A 22,387-nucleotide genomic window follows, 5' to 3' on the forward strand; every position below is an offset into this window, starting at 1 on the left:
ATGACGTAAATATGTGGTGTGGTTTGAATGGCTATGCAACTGACTAACTGATTTTGGACGAAGTGGAATCACCACTCTCCATTACAGAAAGAGGCTTGCACGTTCCCGACCATCATACTCGTTTGTGATCATCTCTGTCGTTTCGGCTTCAGTTCGGTTGCTTTTAAAAACGCAAAACAACGCTAAATAGTCTGATAATTTGGTAAGATATATACAAAGAACTGTAACTTCCTTGGCTCAATTGACATTTTTCCCATTTGCCATGGGATGTTGCTTTTCCAGTTTTATAGTTCTAAAAATTCAATTACAAAATTACAAGGAAGAGATACCGATATTAGATTAAGCTTCTCTTTTCCAGTTTCTTCCGCTAAGCTAAACCATCTGCCAATTTTGACATAATATACTTTAATTAGTTATAGAACTCGTGATATTAGGAGGTTTTCATGAAGTAGAAGATATTTTAAATTCAATGCGTATTGTGTTCGCACTGGTGGCATGGCGTCGACAAACTTTACTGAAGATGGAAAGCACAACGATCTGGCAAAACTGGTATGCTCAGCAGAATACACCAGAACAGTGCACAACCTGCTGATATTTTTGTCAGTACTAAACAGTTTTATGTCCGTTACTGCATTTCTGGGGAATGCACTGATCCTAGTTGCTCTTCACAAGGAGTCTTCACTTCATGCGCCGTCCAAACTCTTGCTTCGTACCCTGGCGACAACTGATCTCTGTGTTGGTCTCATTGCAGAACCAATTACTGTCTCACTTTGGATGTCAATGGCGAGAGAACGACGGAATAACTGTCATTATTTAAATGTTGCAGCCAACATCACAGGACATTTTTTGTGTACAGTGACTTTGTATACACTAACTGCAATAAGCGTGGACAGAGTTCTCGCCCTGTTGTTAGGGCTTAGATACAGACAGCTGGTAACCTTGAAGCGCATTTATGTAACTATAACTGGTTTTTGCGCTCTGGCGATTTTAGGTACAGCAACGCACTTTTGGAGTGATCTTATAACCTTGCGGTACGGCTACGTAAACGTATCACTGTGTCTAGTAGTCTCAGTTTTCTCTTACGGAAAAATTCTCTTTGCTCTTCCTCATTATCAAATACAAACACAAAATCGTGTTCACCAAGAGCAACCGAGCCAAAAAGCTCCTCTTAACATAGCGCGATACAGAAAGACAGTTTCCAGTGCACTGTGGGTGCAGTTGACTTTAGTTGTTTGTTATCTGCCGCATGGCGTAGTGCAGGCTTTGCTCACTCAAAGAGGTTTTTCAAACTCTGTCTTAATTGCTAGGGGCTTTACTGCGACTTTAGTATTCTTGAATTCCTCCTTGAACCCGATTCTTTACTGCTGGAAGATCAAAGAAGTGAGACAAGCAGTGAGGGACACATTGAAACAAAGGTGCAGTTCATGTGGGTAGATGTGATGCGCTCTGTAAATGAAATTGTTACCTTAGTTTCATTCACAAGCTGTGTCATAAGTTAAGCACCTTCCCAGTTTAATGCACGTGTCGTTCTTGATTGTGTAGAGAATCAGAAAGTGTATTCTTAATGTAACACGCTACTTATACTTTTGTCTACTCTACAAGAATTCTTTGCAGTAAAGGCAAAAAACAACCTGGCCTTTAATCTGAAGTGTGCATGTCTACAAAGACGAAGGGGAACTTTGTAGGCTCATCTGTAAACTGGAAGGTTTCTTGTAGTTACGAATCTTGACTAACGTGGCTCAAAAAATACGTTCATGAAAGTTCACATCAAGTGAAATTTTACCACATTTCCTTTTCTACAGATAGATCAGTTTTACTTCCCCTATTTGTTTTCATCATCTTTTCTGACTAGAGTTTTAGAGTAGATTTTTCCGTTTGAAAACTTGCCCCGGGGCGTGAAATTTGCGGCAGTTCGCGTCTACAACTAAAACGGTGTTTGCGGCTTCACCATATAAACTCCTTTTGTTAAACTGATTAAAAACTTAACTGATCATCTAGTCGGTATATGTGCCGGCGAGCGAACAATTAGGAACCCTTTCTCGCAGGGCAATCATCTGCTTTCTTGTGCTCTTAATTATTTATTGCGGAAGTGTTTTAATTCACAACGAAACGTCTCAAATAGTAATAATAGACGCCGATTAAAGAAGACCGACGTGTAATTGCGGCGAGTCGTTTTCCGTATTTTTGTGAATTAAGCAAATTGTATTTTGCTATCGAAGGATTCATATTCAGTCTCGCTTTTATAAATGAGAATAAGTTCTTCGTTCCCAATTGCATAACAATACGTCGATATTTTTCTTCTTCCCGACAGAATATTATGGTGTCGAGAAGTTTTCCCAGTGACTAAGGAAATCCTTAGGAAAACGGGATGATTTTTATCTCCCGTATTATAAACTGGAAGTAACTAAACAATTTAATTTCAACTAATTCAGTCTGCAGTGATGTACCGAAACAAGCCAGAACAAGCGATTCATGTATTCATGTATATGTGCAGAAACTTTGCAGGAGCTCTGTCCATACGTAAAAAAGCGGGAAACCATTGACCACTTAAGTTTCCGCGACCCACTACATAATATACCAGCCCACGAACCAAATTACTCGCGAAAGGGAAATAGGAATTGGAATATAAAGGTAAAGTCTTTTTGTCTTGTTTCTGCAACATTTTATACTTTGCTAAAATTCGAATCCCGAAAAGAAGGAAAAACATATTTTCGAAAGGCCAAACCTTCAACCCCATAAATTGATGCAAATCGTTTTCATCAGCTGTTTCTGCATGAATATTGCATGAAATCAATTTGGACGAAAAGGTAATTGAAAATATGAATGACTACAAAAAGTGCGACCTTTTACTTAGTAACAATCCGTTATGAAGGGAAAGGAAGGTAGTTTTCTACTCATTCAACAAACAACAAGCAAGCCCTGACACGCACCAACGAAACTCAACACAAGCCAGAGCTATAAAACCTTCTCACGAGCATTTTTATCAATGTTTACTGCAAGGTGCATGTGTAAAGGTGTCACGTTATTGTCTAAAATGAAAAGATGGAACGTTTCTTGCAATCCTTATTAGTTATAATAAGTATAAACAACCATTGCCCTTTTGTTACTACCCCTCTGACAGAGAACACGGTTTTAGATGCAAATAAGCTGCAAGTCATCTTCTACTGAGTAAATAATAGTATGATCACTTACGTAACCTTTTTTCTGCTCATTTGAACTGCACCTAGCCCCAAACTTTTTTTCGCTCAAATAAATCTTTGCACCTGCTCAAAACCTATTGCGCTATTCAGCGCCTTTTTTAACCAAATCTTGACTTTTTAAAGGATATAAAAATTACGAAATCTGGCCATCATCTGTCCCATGACCGAGCTGGTAAGGGGCATGGGTCTATTCCTTACATGACGTCACAAACTGCTTTGCACGCATTTTCACAGACTTAAGGCAATGCAAATCAGTTTGTGACGTCAAGTAAGGAATAGAACCATGCCCCTTACTAGCTCGTTCATGAGACAGACGATGGCTAGATTTCGTAACTTTTACAGCCTTTAAAAAGTCAAGATTTGGTTCAAAAAAGCGCCAAATAGCGCAATATGTTTCGAACAGGTGCAAAGATTTATTTGAGCGAAAAAAATTGGGGGTTAGGTACGTTTGAATTCACTCATTTTCACAGTGTATGGTATTGTATTGTGTTTCTTGAAAAAGGAATTGAAAAAGAAAAAGGAAGAAAGCGTAGCACCACTTTAAATCTAAATGATTGTGAATAATCAGAAGGTCAGGGCTTGCGCAGGGACGTCATGGCGCGCGGACGTGTCTCTTTGCCGTCTGCGTGGTTGAAGTATGGCGGCGACGCCCAATAACTCTCGGTAAATACAAATTAACATCATAGTTAGAAATGTCCTTAACAAAAAATGCGCGCTCAGAAAAACAAGCGTAGTGAGAGAGGTTCCATTGAAGAAGACACTTCTTCCCGGGCTTCGAAAAAACTAAACATGGCCTCTGAATCTGCTGAAAACCTCGAAGGAGACATAAACGTAGCCACTCAATCACCGGCCGACAGAGAGGAGGAGCCTAGTCTGTTAGAAATCAAAAGCTTACTATTAGCAATCAATCGGTCAATCAACTGCTCTGCTTCATCACTTCTGAGTGACAACAAAGCATTGAGAAGGGAACTGGAAGAATTAAAGGACTGTATAAATTTCAACAACCGCGAATTGAAAGAACTCAAGGAGTCGTTACAAAATACAAACAACGAAAACAAGGCGTTAAAAACATTACTGGATTCTACTAACGAGCAGCTTAAAGCAACGAAAGAAAAGTTTCGTATTCAAACGGAAGATATTGTGCAACTATGGGATAAATCGATAACCTCGAACAATAGACACGCAAAAACTCCATTAAAATACAAGGAATACGGAAGACGCCTATTCTAGCACAGAGAACGTTGTAATTAAAGGAGCTGAAGCTCTTAATATTACGGTCAAGCCGGAAGACATCGAGATTTGCCGCAAACTAAAACGAGGAAAAGGTATCATCGCGAAATTTGTTAGCCACAAAACGAAGTCTAGCCTTTACAAAAAACGTACACAGTTGAAGAACGTTAAAATCAAAGATCTCTTCCCTGGATATCCAAGCACAACACAACGTGACATTTTTATCAATGAGAATCTGACAACTTATAGACGACGATTACTAGAAGAAGCCAACAGGCTGATTTCTATCCACGTTTTGTCCTCTAATGTTCGGAAACTCTTACATTTACTTCACCACCAAATCCACTTGCTTGGGTGTTGAAATTGATTATAAACTGAACTGGAAACCGCAAGTTAAAGCCCTGCACTATAAGTTTAAAAAGCTCAAAGCCCTACCCTCAGGTGCACTAGAAGAAATAGATTTTAAAGCGATTGTCCCAAGCATCACGTACTGCATCGCTATTTGGGGATCCTGTTCACCATCCACATTTAATAAATTGGAACATTTACACTTGAAAGCAGCCAAACTAATCCATAAACTGCCCAGCAAAACTCCTGACTATGACGTCCTTGACCTAGTTAAATGAAAATCATTAGGCTATATTTACAAACGTAGACTCGCTTCTATAATGCATCAAGTTTATCATAATAGTTTACCTGATCAACTCACTGCCCTTTTCACAAAACGCAACATCGATAGTAATTATAACCTAGGGCGTATTAATTACTTTCCGCATGTACGGTGTAACAGTAACCTTGGAAGAATAGTACAAGGTACAAAGGGCCCATTGTCTGGAATTTGCTACCTAAAGCCATCAAGGATGCTTCCTCCCTACAGCTTTTGAAACAAAAACTTACACAGGCCTCAAGGACATTACATCCATAACCGCTGAGGACAGAGAAATTTTGATACATAACTTCTTAAAAAGTCTGGATATTCCAAAATTATCAGAAGAAGAAAAGCAATCAAGCGAAGGGAAAATATCGCTGGAAGAATGCGAAATAATTTTAGAAAGCTTCAAGGAGAACAAATCACCTGGAAGTGATGGGATTCCCAGCGACAATTCTACAAACGATGTTGGAATATCCTAAAGAAAACTTTCAGTGAATGTGTCAACGGATCTTTTGAAGAGGTAAAATGTCAAATACACAGAAAAAAAAGCTGTAATAACGCTTATTGAGAAGAAAGGTAGAAGAAAGGGAGCCATGAGATCGAAGTGGTTGTATTTGCGGGCTACCGAGTCACGACGATAATCAACAGAGATGACCCCTCAACGAAAGGATACAAGAAGTAGCTACGCCGTCCCTGTCTCTGTGAGACTATAAAAGCCACGACAATGACACTTGCAGAATAGTCGTCTAACAATGTTTTCTTTTTTTACGTCATCGTTGCCAGTGTGCGGCCATCTTGGATTTCTAGATTTCATTAAAACATCGGTAAACCAACCAAATTAAAAAAAAAAAACAATAAGAACCAATAGAAGAACTCTAAAATGAGCTAAAATGTAAACGTTACTGTAAGAAAAAAAAATTTTTTTCTTCATTATAAACAGGAACATTTCATTTTTTTTGAAGAAGAAAATTCCTCTCAAAAGTTTATTGCCATGGTAACATCAAATGCAATTGCAAACTTGCTTACATTCAACAATGTCTAGTGCGTGAGAGTCTTCTCTACCTCTCAAGATCAAGAAAATTCACCTGTGTTGTTGCTTTTAAAAAAACAACAACTGAAACCGAAACGATCCGAGATGATCACAAAAAAGCATAGTGCAAGCCTCTTTTCGTATTGGGGAGGGTGATTCCATGTCGTCCAAAATCAGTCAGTCAGTTACATAGGCATTCAAACCACACCACATATTTACGTCATATCAAGGACAGAAAATTTTCGACCTGCTACATAAGTGGTGGAAACTAAATTCCGAGGGAAGAGGTTGCAATTAATCAGCCTTACCTGATTAATTGCAACGGGAGGGTGTCTCCAGAGTCGGTGACATTTTTGCCAGAAAAAAATGCGAGACACCCGTTGCTCGCAATCCTCCTATCGGAAGACTTGAAAGACTTAAAACTGAGGACAGAATCCTTCCAAAAAAAAAAAAAAAAAAAGGAGGGAAGAAGCAATCACTTCAATGTGAAAACGAGAAGCTAAGGCTGATTACTTGCAACATTTTCCCTTGGGATTTAGTTTCCACCAATTATGTAGGAGGTCGACACTTAAGTCTACTTCAAGAAAACGATATGACGTAAATATGTGATGTGGTTTGAATGGCTATGTAACTGACTGACTGATTTTGGATGAGATGGAATCACCACTCTCCATTACAGAAAGAGGCTTGCACGATCCCGACCATCATTACTCCTTTGTGATCATCTCGGATCGTTTCGGTTTCAGTTGTTGCTTTTAAAAATGCAAAAAAACGCTAAATCGTCTGTTAAGTTGGTAAGATATATACAAAGAACTGTAACTTCCTTTGCTCAGTAGAAATTTTTCCCATTTGCCATGGGATGTTGGTTTCCAGTTTTATAGTTCTAAAAACTGAATAACAAAATTACAAGGAAGAGATCCCGCCATTAGTTTTAGCTTCTCTATTCCAGTTCCTTCCGCTAAACCATCTGCCAATTTTGACGATTCATAAAATACGTCAATTAGTCATAGAACTTGTGATATTAGGACGTTTTCATGAAGTAAAAGATATTATAAATTCAGTGCGTATTGTGTTCGCATTGGTGGCATGGCGTCGACAAACTTTACTGAAGATGGAAAGCACAACGATCTGGCAAAACTGGTATGCTCAGCAGAATACACCAGAACAGTGCACAACCCGCTGATATTTTTATCAGTACTAAACAGTTTTATGTCCGTTACTGCATTTCTGGGGAACACCTTGATTCTCGTTGCTCTTCAAAAGGAGTCTTCACTTCATGCGCCGTCCAAACTTTTGCTTCGTACCCTGGCGACAACTGATCTCTGTGTTGGTCTCATTGCAGAACCAATTACTGTCTCACTTTGGATGTCAATGGCGAAAGAACGATGGAATAGCTGTCATTATTTAAATGTTGCAAGCAGCATCACAGCATTTGTTTTGTGTACAGTGACTTTGTATATACTAACTGCAATAAGCGTGGACAGAGTTCTCGCCCTGTTGTTAGGACTCAGATACAGACAGGTGGTAACCTTGAAGCGCATTTATGTAACTGTAACTGGTTTTTGCGCTCTGGCTATTGTAGGTACAGCAACGCACTTTTGGAATGATCTTATAACCTTGCGGTACAGCTACGTAAACGTATTACTGTGTGTATTAGTCTCAGTTTTCTCTTACGGAAAAATTCTCTTTGCTCTTCGTCATTATCAAATACAAACACAAAATCGTGTTCACCAAGAGCAACCGAGCCAAATAGCTCCTCTTAACATAGCGCGATACAGAAAGACAGTTTCCAGTGCACTGTGGGTGCAGTTGACTTTAGTTGTTTGTTATCTGCCTCATGGCGTAGTGCAGGCTTTGTTCACTCAAAGAGGTTTATCAAACTCTGTCTTACTTGCTAGGGGCTTTACTGCGACTTTAGTTTTCTTAAATTCCTCCTTGAACCCGATTCTTTACTGCTGGAAGATCAAAGAAGTAAGGCAAGCAGTGAAGGACACATTGAAACAACTGTGCAATTCATGCGGGTAAATTTGGACAGTTCGCCCCGTAACTGAAATTGTTACCTTAGTTTCATTCACAAGCTGTGTCATAAGTTTAGCACCTTCCCAGTTTAATGCACGTGTCGTTCTTTATTGTGTAAAGAATCAGAAATATTCTTAATGTAACACGCTACTTACACAAAAAGAAGATTTGTGATGTACGCCGTTTTGTCTACTCTTCAAGAATTCTTTACAGTAAAGGCAAAAAACAACCTGTCTATTAATCTGAAGTGTGCATGTCTAAATACACGAAGGGAAACTTTGTAGGCTCAACTGTAAACTGGAGGGTTTCTTGTAGTTACGAATCTTACTAACGTGGCTCAATAAATACGTTTATGAAAGCTCACATCAAGTGAAATTTTACCACATTTTCTTTTCTACAGATAGATCAGTTTTACTTCCCTTATTTGTTTTCATCATCTTTTCTGAATAGAGTTTTAGCCTGAGTAGATTTTTCAGTTTGAAAACTTGCCCCGGGGCGTGAAATTTGCGGCAGTTCGCGGCTACAACTAAAACGAAGTTTCCGGCTTCACCATATAAACTCCTTTTGTTAAATTGATTAAAAACTTAACTGATCATCTGGTCGGTATATGTGCCGGTGAGCGAACAATAACGAACCTTTCTCACAGGGCAATCATCTGCTTTCTTGTGCTCTTAAATATTCATTGCGGAAGTGTTTTAATTCACAACGAAACGTCTCAAATAGTAATAATAGAGGCCGATTAAAGAAGACCGACGTGTAATTGGCACGAGTTGTTTTCTAATTTTTCCGTATTTTTGCGAATTAAGCAAATTGTATTTTGCTATCCAAGGTTTCATATTCAGTCTCGCTTTTATAAATGAGAATAAGTTCTTCGTTCCCAATTACATAACAATACGTCGATATTGTTTTCTTCCCAACAGAATATTATGGTTTCGAGAAGTTTTCCCAGTGACTAAGGAAATCATTAGAAAAACGGGATGATTTTTAACATTCGTATTATAATCTGGAAGTAACTAAACAATTTAACTAATTCAACTAATTCAGTCTGCAGTGATGTACCGAAACAAGCCAGAACAAGCGATTCATGTATTCATGTATATGTGCAGAAACTTTAAAGGAGCTCTGTCCATATGTAAAAAAGCGGGAAACCATTGACCACTTAAGTTTCCACGACCCACTACATAATATACCAGCCCACGAACCAAATCACTCGCGAAAGGGAAATAGGAATTGGAATATAAAGGTAAAAGTCTTTTTGTCTTGCTTCTGCAACATTTTATAGTTTGCTAAAATTCGAATCCCGAAAAGAAGATAAAACATATTTTCGAAAGGCCAAACCTTCAACCCCATAAATTGATGCAAATGCTTAATTCAAATCATTTTCATCAGCTGTTTCTGCATGAATATTGCATGAAATCAATTTGGACGAAAAGGTAATTGAAAATATGAATGACTACAAAAAGTGCGACCTTTTACTTAGTAACAATCCGTTATGAAGGGAAAGGAAGGTAGTTTTCTACTCATTCAACAAATAACAAGCAAGCCCTGACACGCACCAACGAAACTCAACACAAACCAGAGCTATAAAACCTTCTTACGAGCATTTTTATCAATGTTTACTGCAAGGTGCAAGGATCTGCGTGTGTAAAGGTGTCATGTTATTGTCTGAAATGAAAAGATGGAACGTTTCTTGCAGTCCTAATTAGTTATAATAAGTATAAATAACCATTGCTCTTTTGTTATCACCCCTCTGGCAGACAAAACGGTTTTAGATGCAAATAAACTGCAAGTCATCTTCTACTGTGTAAATAATAGTATGATCACTTACGTAACCTTTATTCTGCTCATTTCAAGTGCACCTAGCCCCAACTTTTTTTCGCTTAAATAAATCTTTGCACCTGCTCAAAACCTATTGCGCTATTTAGCGTCTTTTTTAACCAAATCTTGACTTTTTAAAGGCTATAAAAATTACGAAATCTGGCCATCATCTGTCCCATGACCGAGCTGGTAAGGGGCATGGGTCTATTCCTTACATGACGTCACAAACTGCTTTGCACGCATTTTCACAGACTTAAGGCAATGCAAATCAGTTTGTGACGTCAAGTAAGGAATAGACCCATGCCCCTTACTAGCTCGGTCATGAGACAGACGATGGCTAGATTTCGTAACTTTTACAGCCTTTAAAAAGTCAAGATTTGGTTAAAAAAAGGCGCCAAATAGCGCAATATGTTTCGAACAGGTGCAAAGATTTATTTAAGCAAAAAAAATTGGGGGTTAGGTACGTTTGAATTCACTCATTTTCACAGTGTATGGTATTGTATTGTGTTTCTTGAAAAAGGAATTGAAAAAGAAAACGGAAGAAAGCGTGGCACCACTTTAAATCTAAATGATTGTGAATAATCAGAAGGTCAGGGCTTGCGCAGGGACGTCATGGCGCGCAAACGTGTCTCTTTGCCGTCTGCGTGGTTGAAGTATGGTGGCGACGCCCAATAACTCTCGGTAAATACAAATTAACATCGTAGTTACAAATGTCCTTAAAAAAATGCGCGCTCAGAAAAACAAGCCTAGCGAGAGAGGTTCCATTGAAGAAGACACTTCTTCCCGGGCTTCGAAAAAACTAAATATGGCCTCTGAATCTGCTGAAAACCTCGAAGGAGACATAAACGTAGCCATTCAATCACCGGCTGACAGCGAGGAGGAGCCTAGTCTGTTAGAAATCAAAAGCTTACTACTAGCAATCAATCGGTCAATCAACTGCTCTGCTTCATCACTTCTGAGTGACAACAAAGCATTGAGAAGGGAACTGGAAGAATTAAAGGACTGTATAAATTTCAACAACTGCGAACTGAAAGAACTCAAGGAATCGTTACAAAATACAAACAACGAAAACAAGGCGTTAAAAACATTACTGGATTCTACTAACGAACAGCTAAAAGCAACGAAAGAAAAGTTTCGTATTCAAACGGAAGATATTGTGCAACTATGGGATAAATCGATTACCTCGAACAATAGACACGCAAAAACTCCATTAAAATACAAGGAATACGGAAGACGCCTATTCTAGCACAGAGAACCTTGTAATTAAAGTAGCTGAAGCTCTTAATATTACGGTCAAGCCGGAAGACATCGAGATTTGCCGCAAACTAAAACGAGGAAAAGGTATCATCGCGAAATGTGTTAGCCACCAAACGAAGTCTAGCCTTTACAAAAAACGTACACAGTTGAAGAACGTTAAAATCAAAGATCTCTTCCCTAGATATCCAAGCACAACACAACGTGGCATTTTTATCAATGAGAATCTGACAACTTCTAAACGACGATTACTAGAAGAAGCCAACAAGCTGATTTCTAGCCACGTTTTGTCCTCTTATGTTCGGAAACTCTTACATTTACTTCACCACCAAATCCACTTGCTTGGGTGTTGAAATTGATTATAAAATGAACTGGAAACCGCAAGTTAAATCCCTGCACTATAACCTTAAAAAGCTCAAAGCCCTACCCTCAGGTGCACTAGAAGAAATATATTTTAAAGAGATTGTCCCAAGCATCACGTACTGCATCGCTATTTGGGGATCCTGTTCACCATCCACATTTAATGAATTGGAACATTTACACTTGAAAGCAGCCAAATTAATCCATAAACTGCCCAGCAAAACTCCTGACTCTGACGTCCTTGACCTAGTTAAATGGAAATCGTTAGGCTATATTTACAAACGTAGACTCGCTTCTATAATGCATCAAGTTTATCATAATAGTTCACCTGATCAACTTACTGCCCTTTTCACAAAACGCAACATCGATAGTAATTATAACCTAGGGCGTATTAATGACTTTCCGCATGTACGGTGTAACAGTAACCGTGGAAGAATAGTACAAGGTACAAAGGGCCCATTGTCTGGAATTTGCTACCTAAAGCCATCAAGGATGCTTCCTCCCTACAGCTTTTGAAACAAAAACTTACACAGGCCTCAAGGACATTACATCCATAACCGCTGAGGACAGAGAAATTTTGATACATAACTTCTTAAAAAGTCTGGATATTCCAAAATTATCAGAAGAAGAAAAGCAATCAAGCGAAGGGAAAATATCGCTGGAAGAATGCGAAATAATTTTAGAAAGCTTCAAGGAGAACAAATCACCTGGAAGTGATGGGATTCCCAGCGAATTCTACAAATGATGTTGGAATATCATAAAGAAACCTTTCAGTGTGTCAACGGATCTTTTGTAAGAGGTGAAATGTCAAATACACAGAAAAAAAACTGTAATAACGCCTATTGAGAAGAAAGGTAGAAGAAAGGGAGCCATGAGATCGAAGTGGTTGTATTTGCGGGCTACCGAGTCACGACGATAATCAACATAGATGGCCCCTCAACGAAAGGATACAAGAAGTAGCTACGCCGCCCCCGTCTCTGTGAGACTATAAAAGCCACGACAATGACACTTGCAGGATAGTCGTCTAACAATTTTTTCTTCTTTTACGTCATCATTGCCAGTTGGCGGCCATCTTAGATTTCTAGATTTCCCTAAAACATCGGTAAACCAACCAAATTGAACAAAAACTGATAAGAACCAATAGAAGAACTCTAAAATGAGCTAAAATATAAACGTTACTGTAACAGAAGTAATTTTTCCTTATTATAAACAGGAACATTGCTTTTTTGAAGAAGAAGAAAATGCCTCTCAAAAGTTGATTGCCATGGTAACATCAAATGCGATTGCAAACTTGCTTACATTCAACTATGTCTAGTGCGTGAGAGTCTTCTCTACCTCTCAAGATCAAGAAAATCACCGTGACTATCATTTTTAAAAACAACTAAAACCGAAGCGATCCAAGACGATCACAAAAAAGCAATGCTGGTCGAGAACGTGCAAGCCTCTTTTTGTATTGGGGAGGGTGATTCCATCTCGTCCAAAATCAGTCGGTCAGTTACATGGGCATTCAAACCACACCACATATTTACGTCATATTAAGGAAGGAAAATTTTTTTGAAGTGAACCTAAGTTTCGACCTGCTACATAAGTGGTAGAAACTAAATTCCGAGGGAAGAGGTTGCAATTAATCAGCCTTACCTGATTAATTGCAACGGGAGGGTGTCTTTAGAGTCGGTGACATTTTTGCCACAAAAAAAATCCGAGACGCCCGTTGCTCGCAATCCTCCTATTGGAAGATTAATGACTTGAAACTGAGGACAGAATCCTTCCAAAAAAAAAAAAAAAACAAAAAAAAAAAGGAGGGAAGAAGCAATCACTTCAATGTGAAAACGAGAGGCTGATTACTTACAACATTTTCCCTTGGGATTTAGTTTCCACCACTTATGTAGGAGGTCGACAGTTAAGTTTACTTCAAGAAAACGATATGACGTAAATATGTGGTGTGGTTTGAATGCCTATGTAACTGACTGACTGATTTTGGACGAAGTGGAATCACCACTCTCCATTACAGAAAGAGGCTTGCACTTTCCCGACCATCATACTCCTTTGTGATCATCTCGGATCGTTTCGGTTTCAGTTCGGTTGCTTTAAAAAATGCAAAACAACGCTAAATCGTCTGATAATTTGGTAAGATATATACAAAGAACTGTAACTTCCTTGGCTCAATTGACATTTTTCCCATTTGCCATGGGATTTTGCTTTTCCAGTTTTATAGTTCTAAAAACTCAATTACAAAATTACAAGGAAGAGATACCGATATCAGTTTAAGCTTCTCTATCCCAGTTTCTTCCGCTAAGCTAAACCACCTGCCAATTTTGACAATTCATAAAGTACGTCAATTAGTTACAGAACTTGTGATATTAGGACGTTTTCATGAAGTAGAAGATATTATAAATTCAGTGCGTATTGTGTTCGCATTGGAGGCATGGCGTCGACAAACTTTACTGAAGATGGAAAGCACAACGATCTGGCAAAACTTGTTTGCTCAGCAGAATTTACCAGAACAGTGCACAACCCGCTGATATTTTTGTCAGTACTAAACAGTTTTATGTCCGTTACTGCATTTCTGGGAAACACCTTGATTCTCGTTGCTCTTCACAAGGAGTCTTCCCTTCATGCGCCGTCCAAACTCTTGCTTCGTACCCTGGCGACAACTGATCTCTGTGTTGGTCTCATTGCAGAACCCCTTACCGTCTCACTTTGGATGTCAATGGTGAGAGAACGATGGAATAACTGTCATTATTTAAACGTTGCAGGCAGTATCACAGGATATGTTTTGTGCACAGTGACTTTGAATACACTAACTGCAATAAGCGTAGACAGAGTTCTTGCCCTGTTGTTAGGGCTCAGATACAGACAGGTGGTAACCTTGAAGCGAACGTATGTAACTGTAATTGGGTGTTTTGCTTTGGCTATTACAAGTGCCGCAACGTACTTTTGGAATGATCTTATAACCATACGGTACGACTATGTAAACATATCACTGTGTCTAGTAGTCACAGTTTTCTCTTACGGAAAAATTCTCTTTGCTCTTCGTCATTATCAAATACAAACACGAACTCGTGTTCACCAAGAGCAACCGAGCCAAATAGCTCCCCTGAACATAGCGCGATACAGAAAGACAGTGTCCAGTGCACTGTGGGTGCAGTTGACTTTAGTTGTTTGTTATCTGCCTCATGGCGTAGTGCAGGCCTTGCTCACTCAAAGAGGTTTATCAAACTCTGTCTTACTTGCTAGGGGATGTACTACGACTTTAGTTTTCTTAAATTCGTCCTTGAATCCGATTCTTTACTGCTGGAAGATCAAAGAAGTGAGACAAGCAGTGAAGGACACATTGAAACAACTGTGCAGTTCATGCGGGTAAATTTGAACACTTCGCTCCGTAACTGAAACTGTTACCTTAGTTTCATTCGCAAGCTGTCTCATAAGTTTAGCACCTTTCCAGTTAAATGTGCGTGTCGTTCTTTATTGTGTAGAAAATCAGAAATATTCTTAATGTAACCGACGCTACTTATAGAAACGAAGATTTGTGATGTACGCTTTGTCTGCTCTTTAAGAAGTCTTTGCAGTAAAGGAAAAAAACAACCTGTCTATTAATCTGAAGTGTGCATGTCTAAATACACGAAGGGAAACTTTGTAAGCTCAACTGCGAACTGGAAGGTTTTTTGTAGTTATGAATCTTACTAACGAGGCTCATTAATATGTTTATGAAAGTTTACATCAAGTGAAATTTTGCCACATTTTCCTTTCTACAAATAGATCAGTTTTACTTCCCTTATTTGTTTTCATCATCCTTTCTGAATAGAGTCAGTGGTCTATTTTCCCGTTTGAAAACTTGCCCCGTGGCGTGAAATTTGCAGCAGTTCCGCCTGCATCTAAAACGGTGTTTCCGGCTTCACCATAAAAACTCCTTTTGTTAAACTGATTAAAAACTTAACTGATCATCTGGTCGGCCGTATGTGCCGGCGAGCGAATAATAAGGAACCTTTCTCACAGGGCAATCATCTGCTTTCTTGTGCTCTTAAATATTTATTGCGGAAATGTTTTAATTCACAACGAAACGTCTCAAAGTAAGCCTTAAAAGGGTAGTAATAATAGAGGCCGATTGAAGAAGACCGACGTTTAATTACGGCGAGTCGTTTTCTAATTTTTCCGTGTTTTTCAAATTAAGCAAATTGCATTTTGCTACCCAAGGTTTCATATTCAGTCTCGCTTTTATAAATGAGAATAACTTCTTCGTTCCCAATTACATAAGAATACGTCGATATTTTTTTCTTCGCGATAGAATATTATGGTGGCGAGAAGTTTTCAGGTAACTAAGGAGATCATTAGAAAAACGGGATGATTTTTAACATGCGTATATTATAATCTGGAAGTAACTAAACAATTTAATTTCAACTAATTCAGTCTACAGTCGGATGTACCGAAACAGGCCGGAACAAGCGATTCATGTTTTCATGGATATGTGCGAAAACTTTGCAGAAGCTCTGTCCATACGTAGAAATGACATGTATCAAATAACTCGCAAAAGGGAAATAGGAATTGGAATATAAAGGTAAAGTATTTTTTCTTTTTTTTTTTTTTGCAATATTTTATACTTTGCTAAAATTCGAATCCCAAAAATAGGAAAAAACATTTTCGAAAGGCCAAACCTATATATTGATGCAGATGCTTAATGGAGTATTCAATTCCTTTTCAACAGCTGTTTCTGCATGAATATTGCATGAAATCAATTTGGACAGGAACTGAGAAAAAAGGTAATTGGAGATATGAATGCAGACGAAAAGTGTGATCTTTTACTGAGTAACAATCCGTTATGAAGGGAAAGGAAGGCAGTTTATACTCATTCAACAGACACCAAACAAGCACTGACACACACCAACGAAACTCAACACAAGCGAGAGCTATAAAACCTTCTTACGAGCATTTTTATCAATGTTTACTGCAGGGTGCAAGGATCTGCGTGTGTAAAGGTGGAACGTTCCTTGTAGTCATAATTAGTTATAATAAGTATAAACAACCATCGCCCTTTTGTTATCACCCCTCTGACAGACAAGACAGTTTTAAATGCAAATAAACTGCAAGTCATCTTGTACTGTGTTAATAATAGTATGATCAGTTACGTAACCTTTTTACTGCTCATTTCACTCAATTCCACATTATATTGTATTTCTTGAAAAAGGAATTGAAAAAGAAAAAGGAAGAAAGCGTGGCACCACTTTAAATCTTCTAGATATCTTTTGTCAGTCGATCACCTGCTTCGTCTGGATGTTCACAAAGTAAATTAAGCCACCAAGTGACCAATTTTGAAGGGAGAGGTAAGTTTTTAAAAAGCGGATGTGTCATTTCTAGCATGTCTGTTTCTGTATACACGTATTCGATTTCTTTCATAAGGCTAGGATAAAAGTAAAATCACTGTATAGTTTTTTTGGTGAAATATGAGCAACGAGCAACATGTCAGTGCGTATATGTAAAACCATAGAATAAGAGATTTATTATTCCACTTCAAAAAGATTTTGTTATTTTGGCTTCAATTTTCTGGTAAGAGTATTGAAATACACCCGGCATTATCTGTCCATCAGTATATGTGGCGCCGAATGACGTAAACAACACAGAAAGCCAGTGAAATGTCTTTGTCCGTATTCGCTCTGTTGTAAACAGGTCAACCGGGGCACTACAGTGCATTACGGTCTTTGCGCGTTCTCTGGACATAGTAGTGGAATAATAAATGCCTCTAACTAACTGATTTCGAGGATTGTACTGTAAGCATGAAGCGCTTGGGCAATAAATCAACCGGAAAAAAACGAGGGTTCGTAACTTACAGTACGGACCGAGAAAACAAGGATTGTAAGATATTTATTATATCTCTGATGTTAATCGGGCGAGCGAGAAAGGAAACTTTTAAATTTAACGGGCTGTACAGAAAAATCACACCACGCGTACTAACTGAGGAATCTAACAATAATAAAGCGAATTATATCGCTCTAGTTACACGAACTAATCAAACAAATAACATCTGCCATAGATGAACAATTCAAGGTTAAGTGTTAATCTTGTAAACTTAAGAACCATGTGTGCACAGCACACTAAAAATGTCATACAAAAAATGTTTGACAGATGTGGTCCCTTGATGACAGACCTTGCTGGGGTCCATGGCAGGGATCCACATCTACCAGCTGTACCAGCGCATCTACCTCTGCATCCTCCATCGGCTCGTGTAGCCATACAACAATGTTGTGCAACACTGCACAAGCGCCCACAATCATACAAACTTTTTCGGGTGCCATTCGTATTTCCGCATACAACACATGAAAACGCCTTTTCCATCGGCCAAATGTCTGCTCGATCACAACTCTTGTTTTGGCATGGGCGTCATTATAGGCTTCTTGTGCTGTGTTTCGCATTACTGTGTACAGGGTCATCAAAAATGAGCTGCATGCTACCCACTGTCCCCAAGAAGGACGCCATCATCGAGGGAACGATGATTATTTTGCAAATAAAGGCAAATGTTGCTTGTGCGGAACACGTGACTATTGTGTGTTCTTCCCGGCTAGCGGGCGACAACATTGGTAAACATACCTTCAAATTAAACAGGAATTATGATCGTTCACATGTTTTTGTTCATGTACGAATTTTCTCTTAAAATTGATACCCGTTTCAAGCTCTGTAAGGCGTTTGCCGTAGCAAAACGTCTATATACTCCTTCATGGTTGCAGACACCTTGCACGTTGATGGAGTGAAAACATTTTCAGTTGACCTGTTGACACTTGAAAATTATTTTCGTGTTACGAGGGCGCTTGTAATCTGACGTGGGTTCCGTCAACGCAACCAGTTACACAAGGAAATCCTCCGCGAAGATAAAATTCGTTTTTAATTGTGGTAAATTCATCGTTTGTCGAAGGCCACTTGATAAAGCGGGTCTGTTTCGATAGCAGGGCAGGTGACACATCGGTAATTACTCTGGAAACAGTGGACTTATCCACACCAAAGGCGTCTCCTATAACTTGAAGGAAACTTCCACTAACGTAAAGCCTGAGGGCAATTAAAACTTGGTGGAGAGGCGATAAGGCGTGATTTCGTCGAGTGTTGCGACTTATATAATCAGCAATAAGATTGGTAACAAATAAAGGACTGTCGTAATCGTAATCGGTTTGTTAACAGGGTTTCCACGTGGTGGCACCACGTGGAAAGAACCGGGTTCTTCATGTTACTAACTAAAAGAGAAAATATTTACAATGTTCTTATGAATAAAAATTAAAATACAATCAAGATAAGCTGGCCTGTGCCCGATTCCTTAAGAATTTAAAAACGCACGAAGAAAATAGATTTAAGATTATCAGGAAGGTTATTAAAAAGAGCAGCCGCACTGTCCTGGAATGTTCCTTTTTCCAGAGGAACTTGTTTAACAAATAGATTCCATTTTGCCGTGCGTCTGTACTCTGATAACGCACAGATGACGTCAAAACGTGGTGAGAACAAAGAAGTACGCTACGAGCCGCAGGCGAGTAGCGTGACTGATGTTCTCACCACGTTTTGACGTCCTCTGTGCGTTATCAGAGTACAGACCCACGGCAAAATGGAATCTATTTGTTTTATACAATAACCAAGACATTTCAACACATTTCGTGAGCGGGCATCGCGTTGCCTGAGCTGAGTCAAAAACTATCCAACAAACTCAGTTTTAGACTACTACACACATGCAGTTGTGATCTTCTAAATTAGAGTATAATCCGAAAAAATTTCACTAACAATATTTTCAAAACTAACCTTTATTCCAGGAGGAAATCCTGACCCCAAAATATTACAGCATGTAAGTCGTTTCACTGCGATTTGTAATCGATTACTCGCCATTACCGGATTTTTTATCGGCGACATATTTCGACAAATATTTGCTTCCTTTTCACGTCACAACAAAGTTCTAGCTTTCCTATCCTGTTTGAGGTCACTCTCAGCAGTCTTTGTCCAATTTTTTATTGGGCAGTTTTCCTTTCCTGCGAAAATTTGCCCGTGTTTGTTCGCTACTCGCAAAAACACTTTGCAAAACTTTGTTGACCAGTCGCTCTGGCTGGACTCTAGACTCTGATCACGTGCGCTGGTCACACCACTCGATGACGTCAATCGTGCGTCTATACTCTAATCACACACTCCTTTAGACCAATCAAAACGCGAGTTTTACACAGTTCATTGTATAAAATCTTATAGAGTCCGAAGAGTGCAGACTTCTACATATAGAGACTCTCGTCGAAAGCGGTAACGAACACGTAGTTCTTCATCTGTGAAGTCGTCGATTTCGCACTGAGTTCCGTCTTTGAATCTCCTTTCTCTTAGCCTCCGGCCTTACTCGCAAAACAACAAGATCGCCATTTTTATTCTTTGTTAAACCCGAGGTTAGCTATTTAACCCTGCTCGCTCGTTGGGTCAAATTGTTAAATTTAAAACCCGCTCTTTAACCTGAGGTTAGTGTTAACTTTCCGTCGAACAAAGCAACTAACCTGCAATAAGAGGGTTAAGACTTAACCCTCTTTTGAACAACCGGGCCCAGGTGAGTGCACATCCCTTGTATTGGATCGATTGATAAAACTGATTCAATACAATTTATCGATTAGCTTGTCTTAACCAATTGCCAACTTAAAACATTGCCTCAAGTAAACTAACCTCGATTCGTCCCTCGATTCTAATATTCTCAATTGTATTGTCTGGAAAGCTTGAGCCACCTTTTCCTTGCTCGTGCGTTCCTGTTCCTTGCACGTCTGGTACTAAACATTTAGTCATGACATAAGCTTACATCTCTCTTTCCCATGCTCTCTTTGTTTTCGTCTGTTTTGCTTATTTTGTGTTCTTTGCATTCGTTCACATCTTACTCTCTGTGCCTCGGCAGTTTTCCGAATCTAATAAACCACTTTATGACATTTTCCTCCTTCTGGGACAATAAATGTACTTTCGTAGACTTTCGCGTCGCCTTTTACTCTTGAAAGTTAAGCTGACACAGTCCCAAAACAGGTAAACAGAACCATCACACAAAAAGTCAAGATGGCTGAAAATGACCGGGACAACCGGCGAAGCCTGGAGAAAGTTCACCTGACTCGTTTCCAATCTTTCGCTGAATTGCTGGTGACGTCACTTGATGGCAGCCGGTGCAGAAATTTCCCGCCATTTTCGCCACTTTATAGATTGACTTGTTTTTTTCCTCGAAAATTTAGCTTATTTTAGGTTAACATTTTGGTATTTTTCGGCAATTTTTCTTACTCTTTTTATAAAACACAGCATTTGATGTTGCTCGCAGAAAAGTGTAAAAATCAAACTGCTCCGAGTTTTGCATAAACAGATCGCTGAGGAGGAAATTTCACCCATGAAAGGTTTACTCGAGTAGAAGCTTTAAAAAGAGGTATTGACGCTTGGTATTTTTGTTTCTATCGTTGGCAAATTTGCGCTTATAACAGTAACCAAATGAACTTCTTCTCACACCTTGGATGTCAAAACTATTTTCAATTATTTCACGATGATATTTTTGTTTTCATTTCCATTGCAGGAGTAAGATTATCTCAAGCGACGTAAACTTAAGCTTCAGTTGAAAGTAATTCCTTAAATTATGGATGAAGTAAGCTTATCCCAAAGCTTGTTTTACGACGGTAAGTAACCTCAACTTTCTCCAATGTGTTTATGATAGACGGATTCTTGCGACGCAGATGTGTATTCTAAAAAAATTTAGTGGATGAATGATCCATGATACTGGTGTCAGTTATTAAAACGAGTCAGTTTTTTTTTCAAGACTTTAAAAATTAACCCAGAAAAAATAATAGCAACATAGAAATAAAAGGCTGATTCTGCGAATCCCTAGTATAACCTTGGCTTAGCAAAACAAAATTTTATCTGGGTCGTGAAAGATGTTAGTCATGATTGTTTAAAATGTTTGTTCAACATTAATCGCTGGACTCACTATCAACTGTCATATGGGTGTGGATCATGACGGCTCCAGTTGTTCAAAGAGTGAATCCAGCGGATAAAATGTATTAGTTGGAGTTCCTTTTATCTGCTGGAAGTGGATTAAGTTCTCTACTCTTTGAACAACCGGGGCCTGTCTTCATCAGGCGATGTTGTCGGCTGGCCGTGTATGGTATCAAATATGAGACTAAAGTTGTACCGTAGTTGATGGTGATCGGTGCGTCTCGATCTTCCAAGCACTATCACGGTGTTACTAATGTGACACAATCGTGAGACAAAAAACTAATTAGCGTTTTATCGTGGATTATGTACCACTTGTTGTTTTTCGTTCAACCAGAGCGCGTGGAAATAGACGGTTTGCAAGTAATAGTATAAACAGTAAAAAAAGTACGTTTTATACCTCTTGTTCACAGAGTGATCACAAAATGAGACGACTTCTTCTATTTAGGTTGGCAAAGCTAGTCGCTACTTCCCTCAGCTGTAGGATCTAGTCTACTAATCAAGACTCGATTGGTGACGTCATAATTTATGTGCACTTTATGACGTCTCTGTTATAATTACTTAATTCTCCAAATATTTTAGTTTGGCAAAAACTGCATTTTAGTCAATCATTAAGGCAACTGTTTTAAACATGTATTGAGATATTTACTTAATTGTTTGCCAGATGACCTTCCAGTGAGCCATTCAATAGCCGGGGTTTCAAGCCACCTGAAACCAAACGGAGAAGTCTTCACTTTTCAAACCATTTCCGAGCAGTTGGAAGGCGGAAAACCGCATCCAAGAATAGAAAATGATGAACGTGATTTCACAGTTCCCGTTCGTAGTGAAGAAACATGCCAATCAAGAGAACTAGGATCAGGGAAAGACATCTACAGCAAAACA

The 22,387-nt window shown here is 38.9% G+C and overlaps 4 protein-coding genes across 4 annotated transcripts in view; all 4 read left to right on the forward strand.

The window, feature by feature from the left end:
* Positions 1-219: 219 nt before the first annotated feature.
* LOC146455795 (putative G-protein coupled receptor 45) lies at positions 220-1,716 on the forward strand. Its single transcript, XM_085093822.1, has one exon. The coding sequence runs from the start codon at positions 496-498 to the stop codon at positions 1,432-1,434; it is 939 nt and encodes a 312-aa protein (XP_084949948.1). The 5' UTR covers positions 220-495; the 3' UTR covers positions 1,435-1,716.
* Positions 1,717-7,158: 5,442 nt separating this feature from the next.
* LOC146455796 (putative G-protein coupled receptor 45) lies at positions 7,159-8,480 on the forward strand. Its single transcript, XM_085093823.1, has one exon. It carries the CDS (start codon positions 7,199-7,201, stop codon positions 8,135-8,137), a length of 939 nt encoding a protein of 312 aa, XP_084949949.1. The 5' UTR covers positions 7,159-7,198; the 3' UTR covers positions 8,138-8,480.
* Positions 8,481-13,033: 4,553 nt separating this feature from the next.
* Positions 13,034-15,223, forward strand: LOC146455797 (putative G-protein coupled receptor 45). The gene is made up of 2 exons (XM_085093826.1): positions 13,034-13,053; positions 13,708-15,223. The coding sequence occupies exon 2, from the start codon at positions 13,989-13,991 to the stop codon at positions 14,925-14,927; it is 939 nt and encodes a 312-aa protein (XP_084949952.1). The 5' UTR covers positions 13,034-13,053; positions 13,708-13,988; the 3' UTR covers positions 14,928-15,223.
* Positions 15,224-21,095: 5,872 nt separating this feature from the next.
* LOC146455798 (uncharacterized) overlaps positions 21,096-22,387 on the forward strand; it is an 8,536-nt gene continuing 7,244 nt past the window's right edge. Inside the window, exons 1-2 of the mRNA XM_085093780.1 lie at positions 21,096-21,192; positions 22,170-22,387. The exon at positions 22,170-22,387 is cut by the window's right edge and continues 271 nt beyond it. Coding sequence (XP_084949906.1) covers positions 21,153-21,192; positions 22,170-22,387 — 258 coding nt within the window. The 5' untranslated portion in view covers positions 21,096-21,152. The remainder of the gene's footprint in view (positions 21,193-22,169) is intronic.

Source organism: Pavona decussata, unplaced genomic scaffold (genome assembly GCF_977016875.1).
Source record: "Pavona decussata unplaced genomic scaffold, jaPavDecu1.1 SCAFFOLD_269, whole genome shotgun sequence".
Classification (NCBI taxonomy): Eukaryota; Metazoa; Cnidaria; class Anthozoa; order Scleractinia; family Agariciidae; genus Pavona; species Pavona decussata.

Excerpts from the sequence above, each read along its gene's own strand:
- LOC146455796 (XM_085093823.1), top strand. The coding sequence starts at position 7,199 with ATGGCGTCGACAAACTTTACTGAAGATGGAAAGCACAACGATCTGGCA.
- LOC146455797 (XM_085093826.1), top strand. The coding sequence starts at position 13,989 with ATGGCGTCGACAAACTTTACTGAAGATGGAAAGCACAACGATCTGGCA.
- LOC146455795 (XM_085093822.1), top strand. The coding sequence starts at position 496 with ATGGCGTCGACAAACTTTACTGAAGATGGAAAGCACAACGATCTGGCA.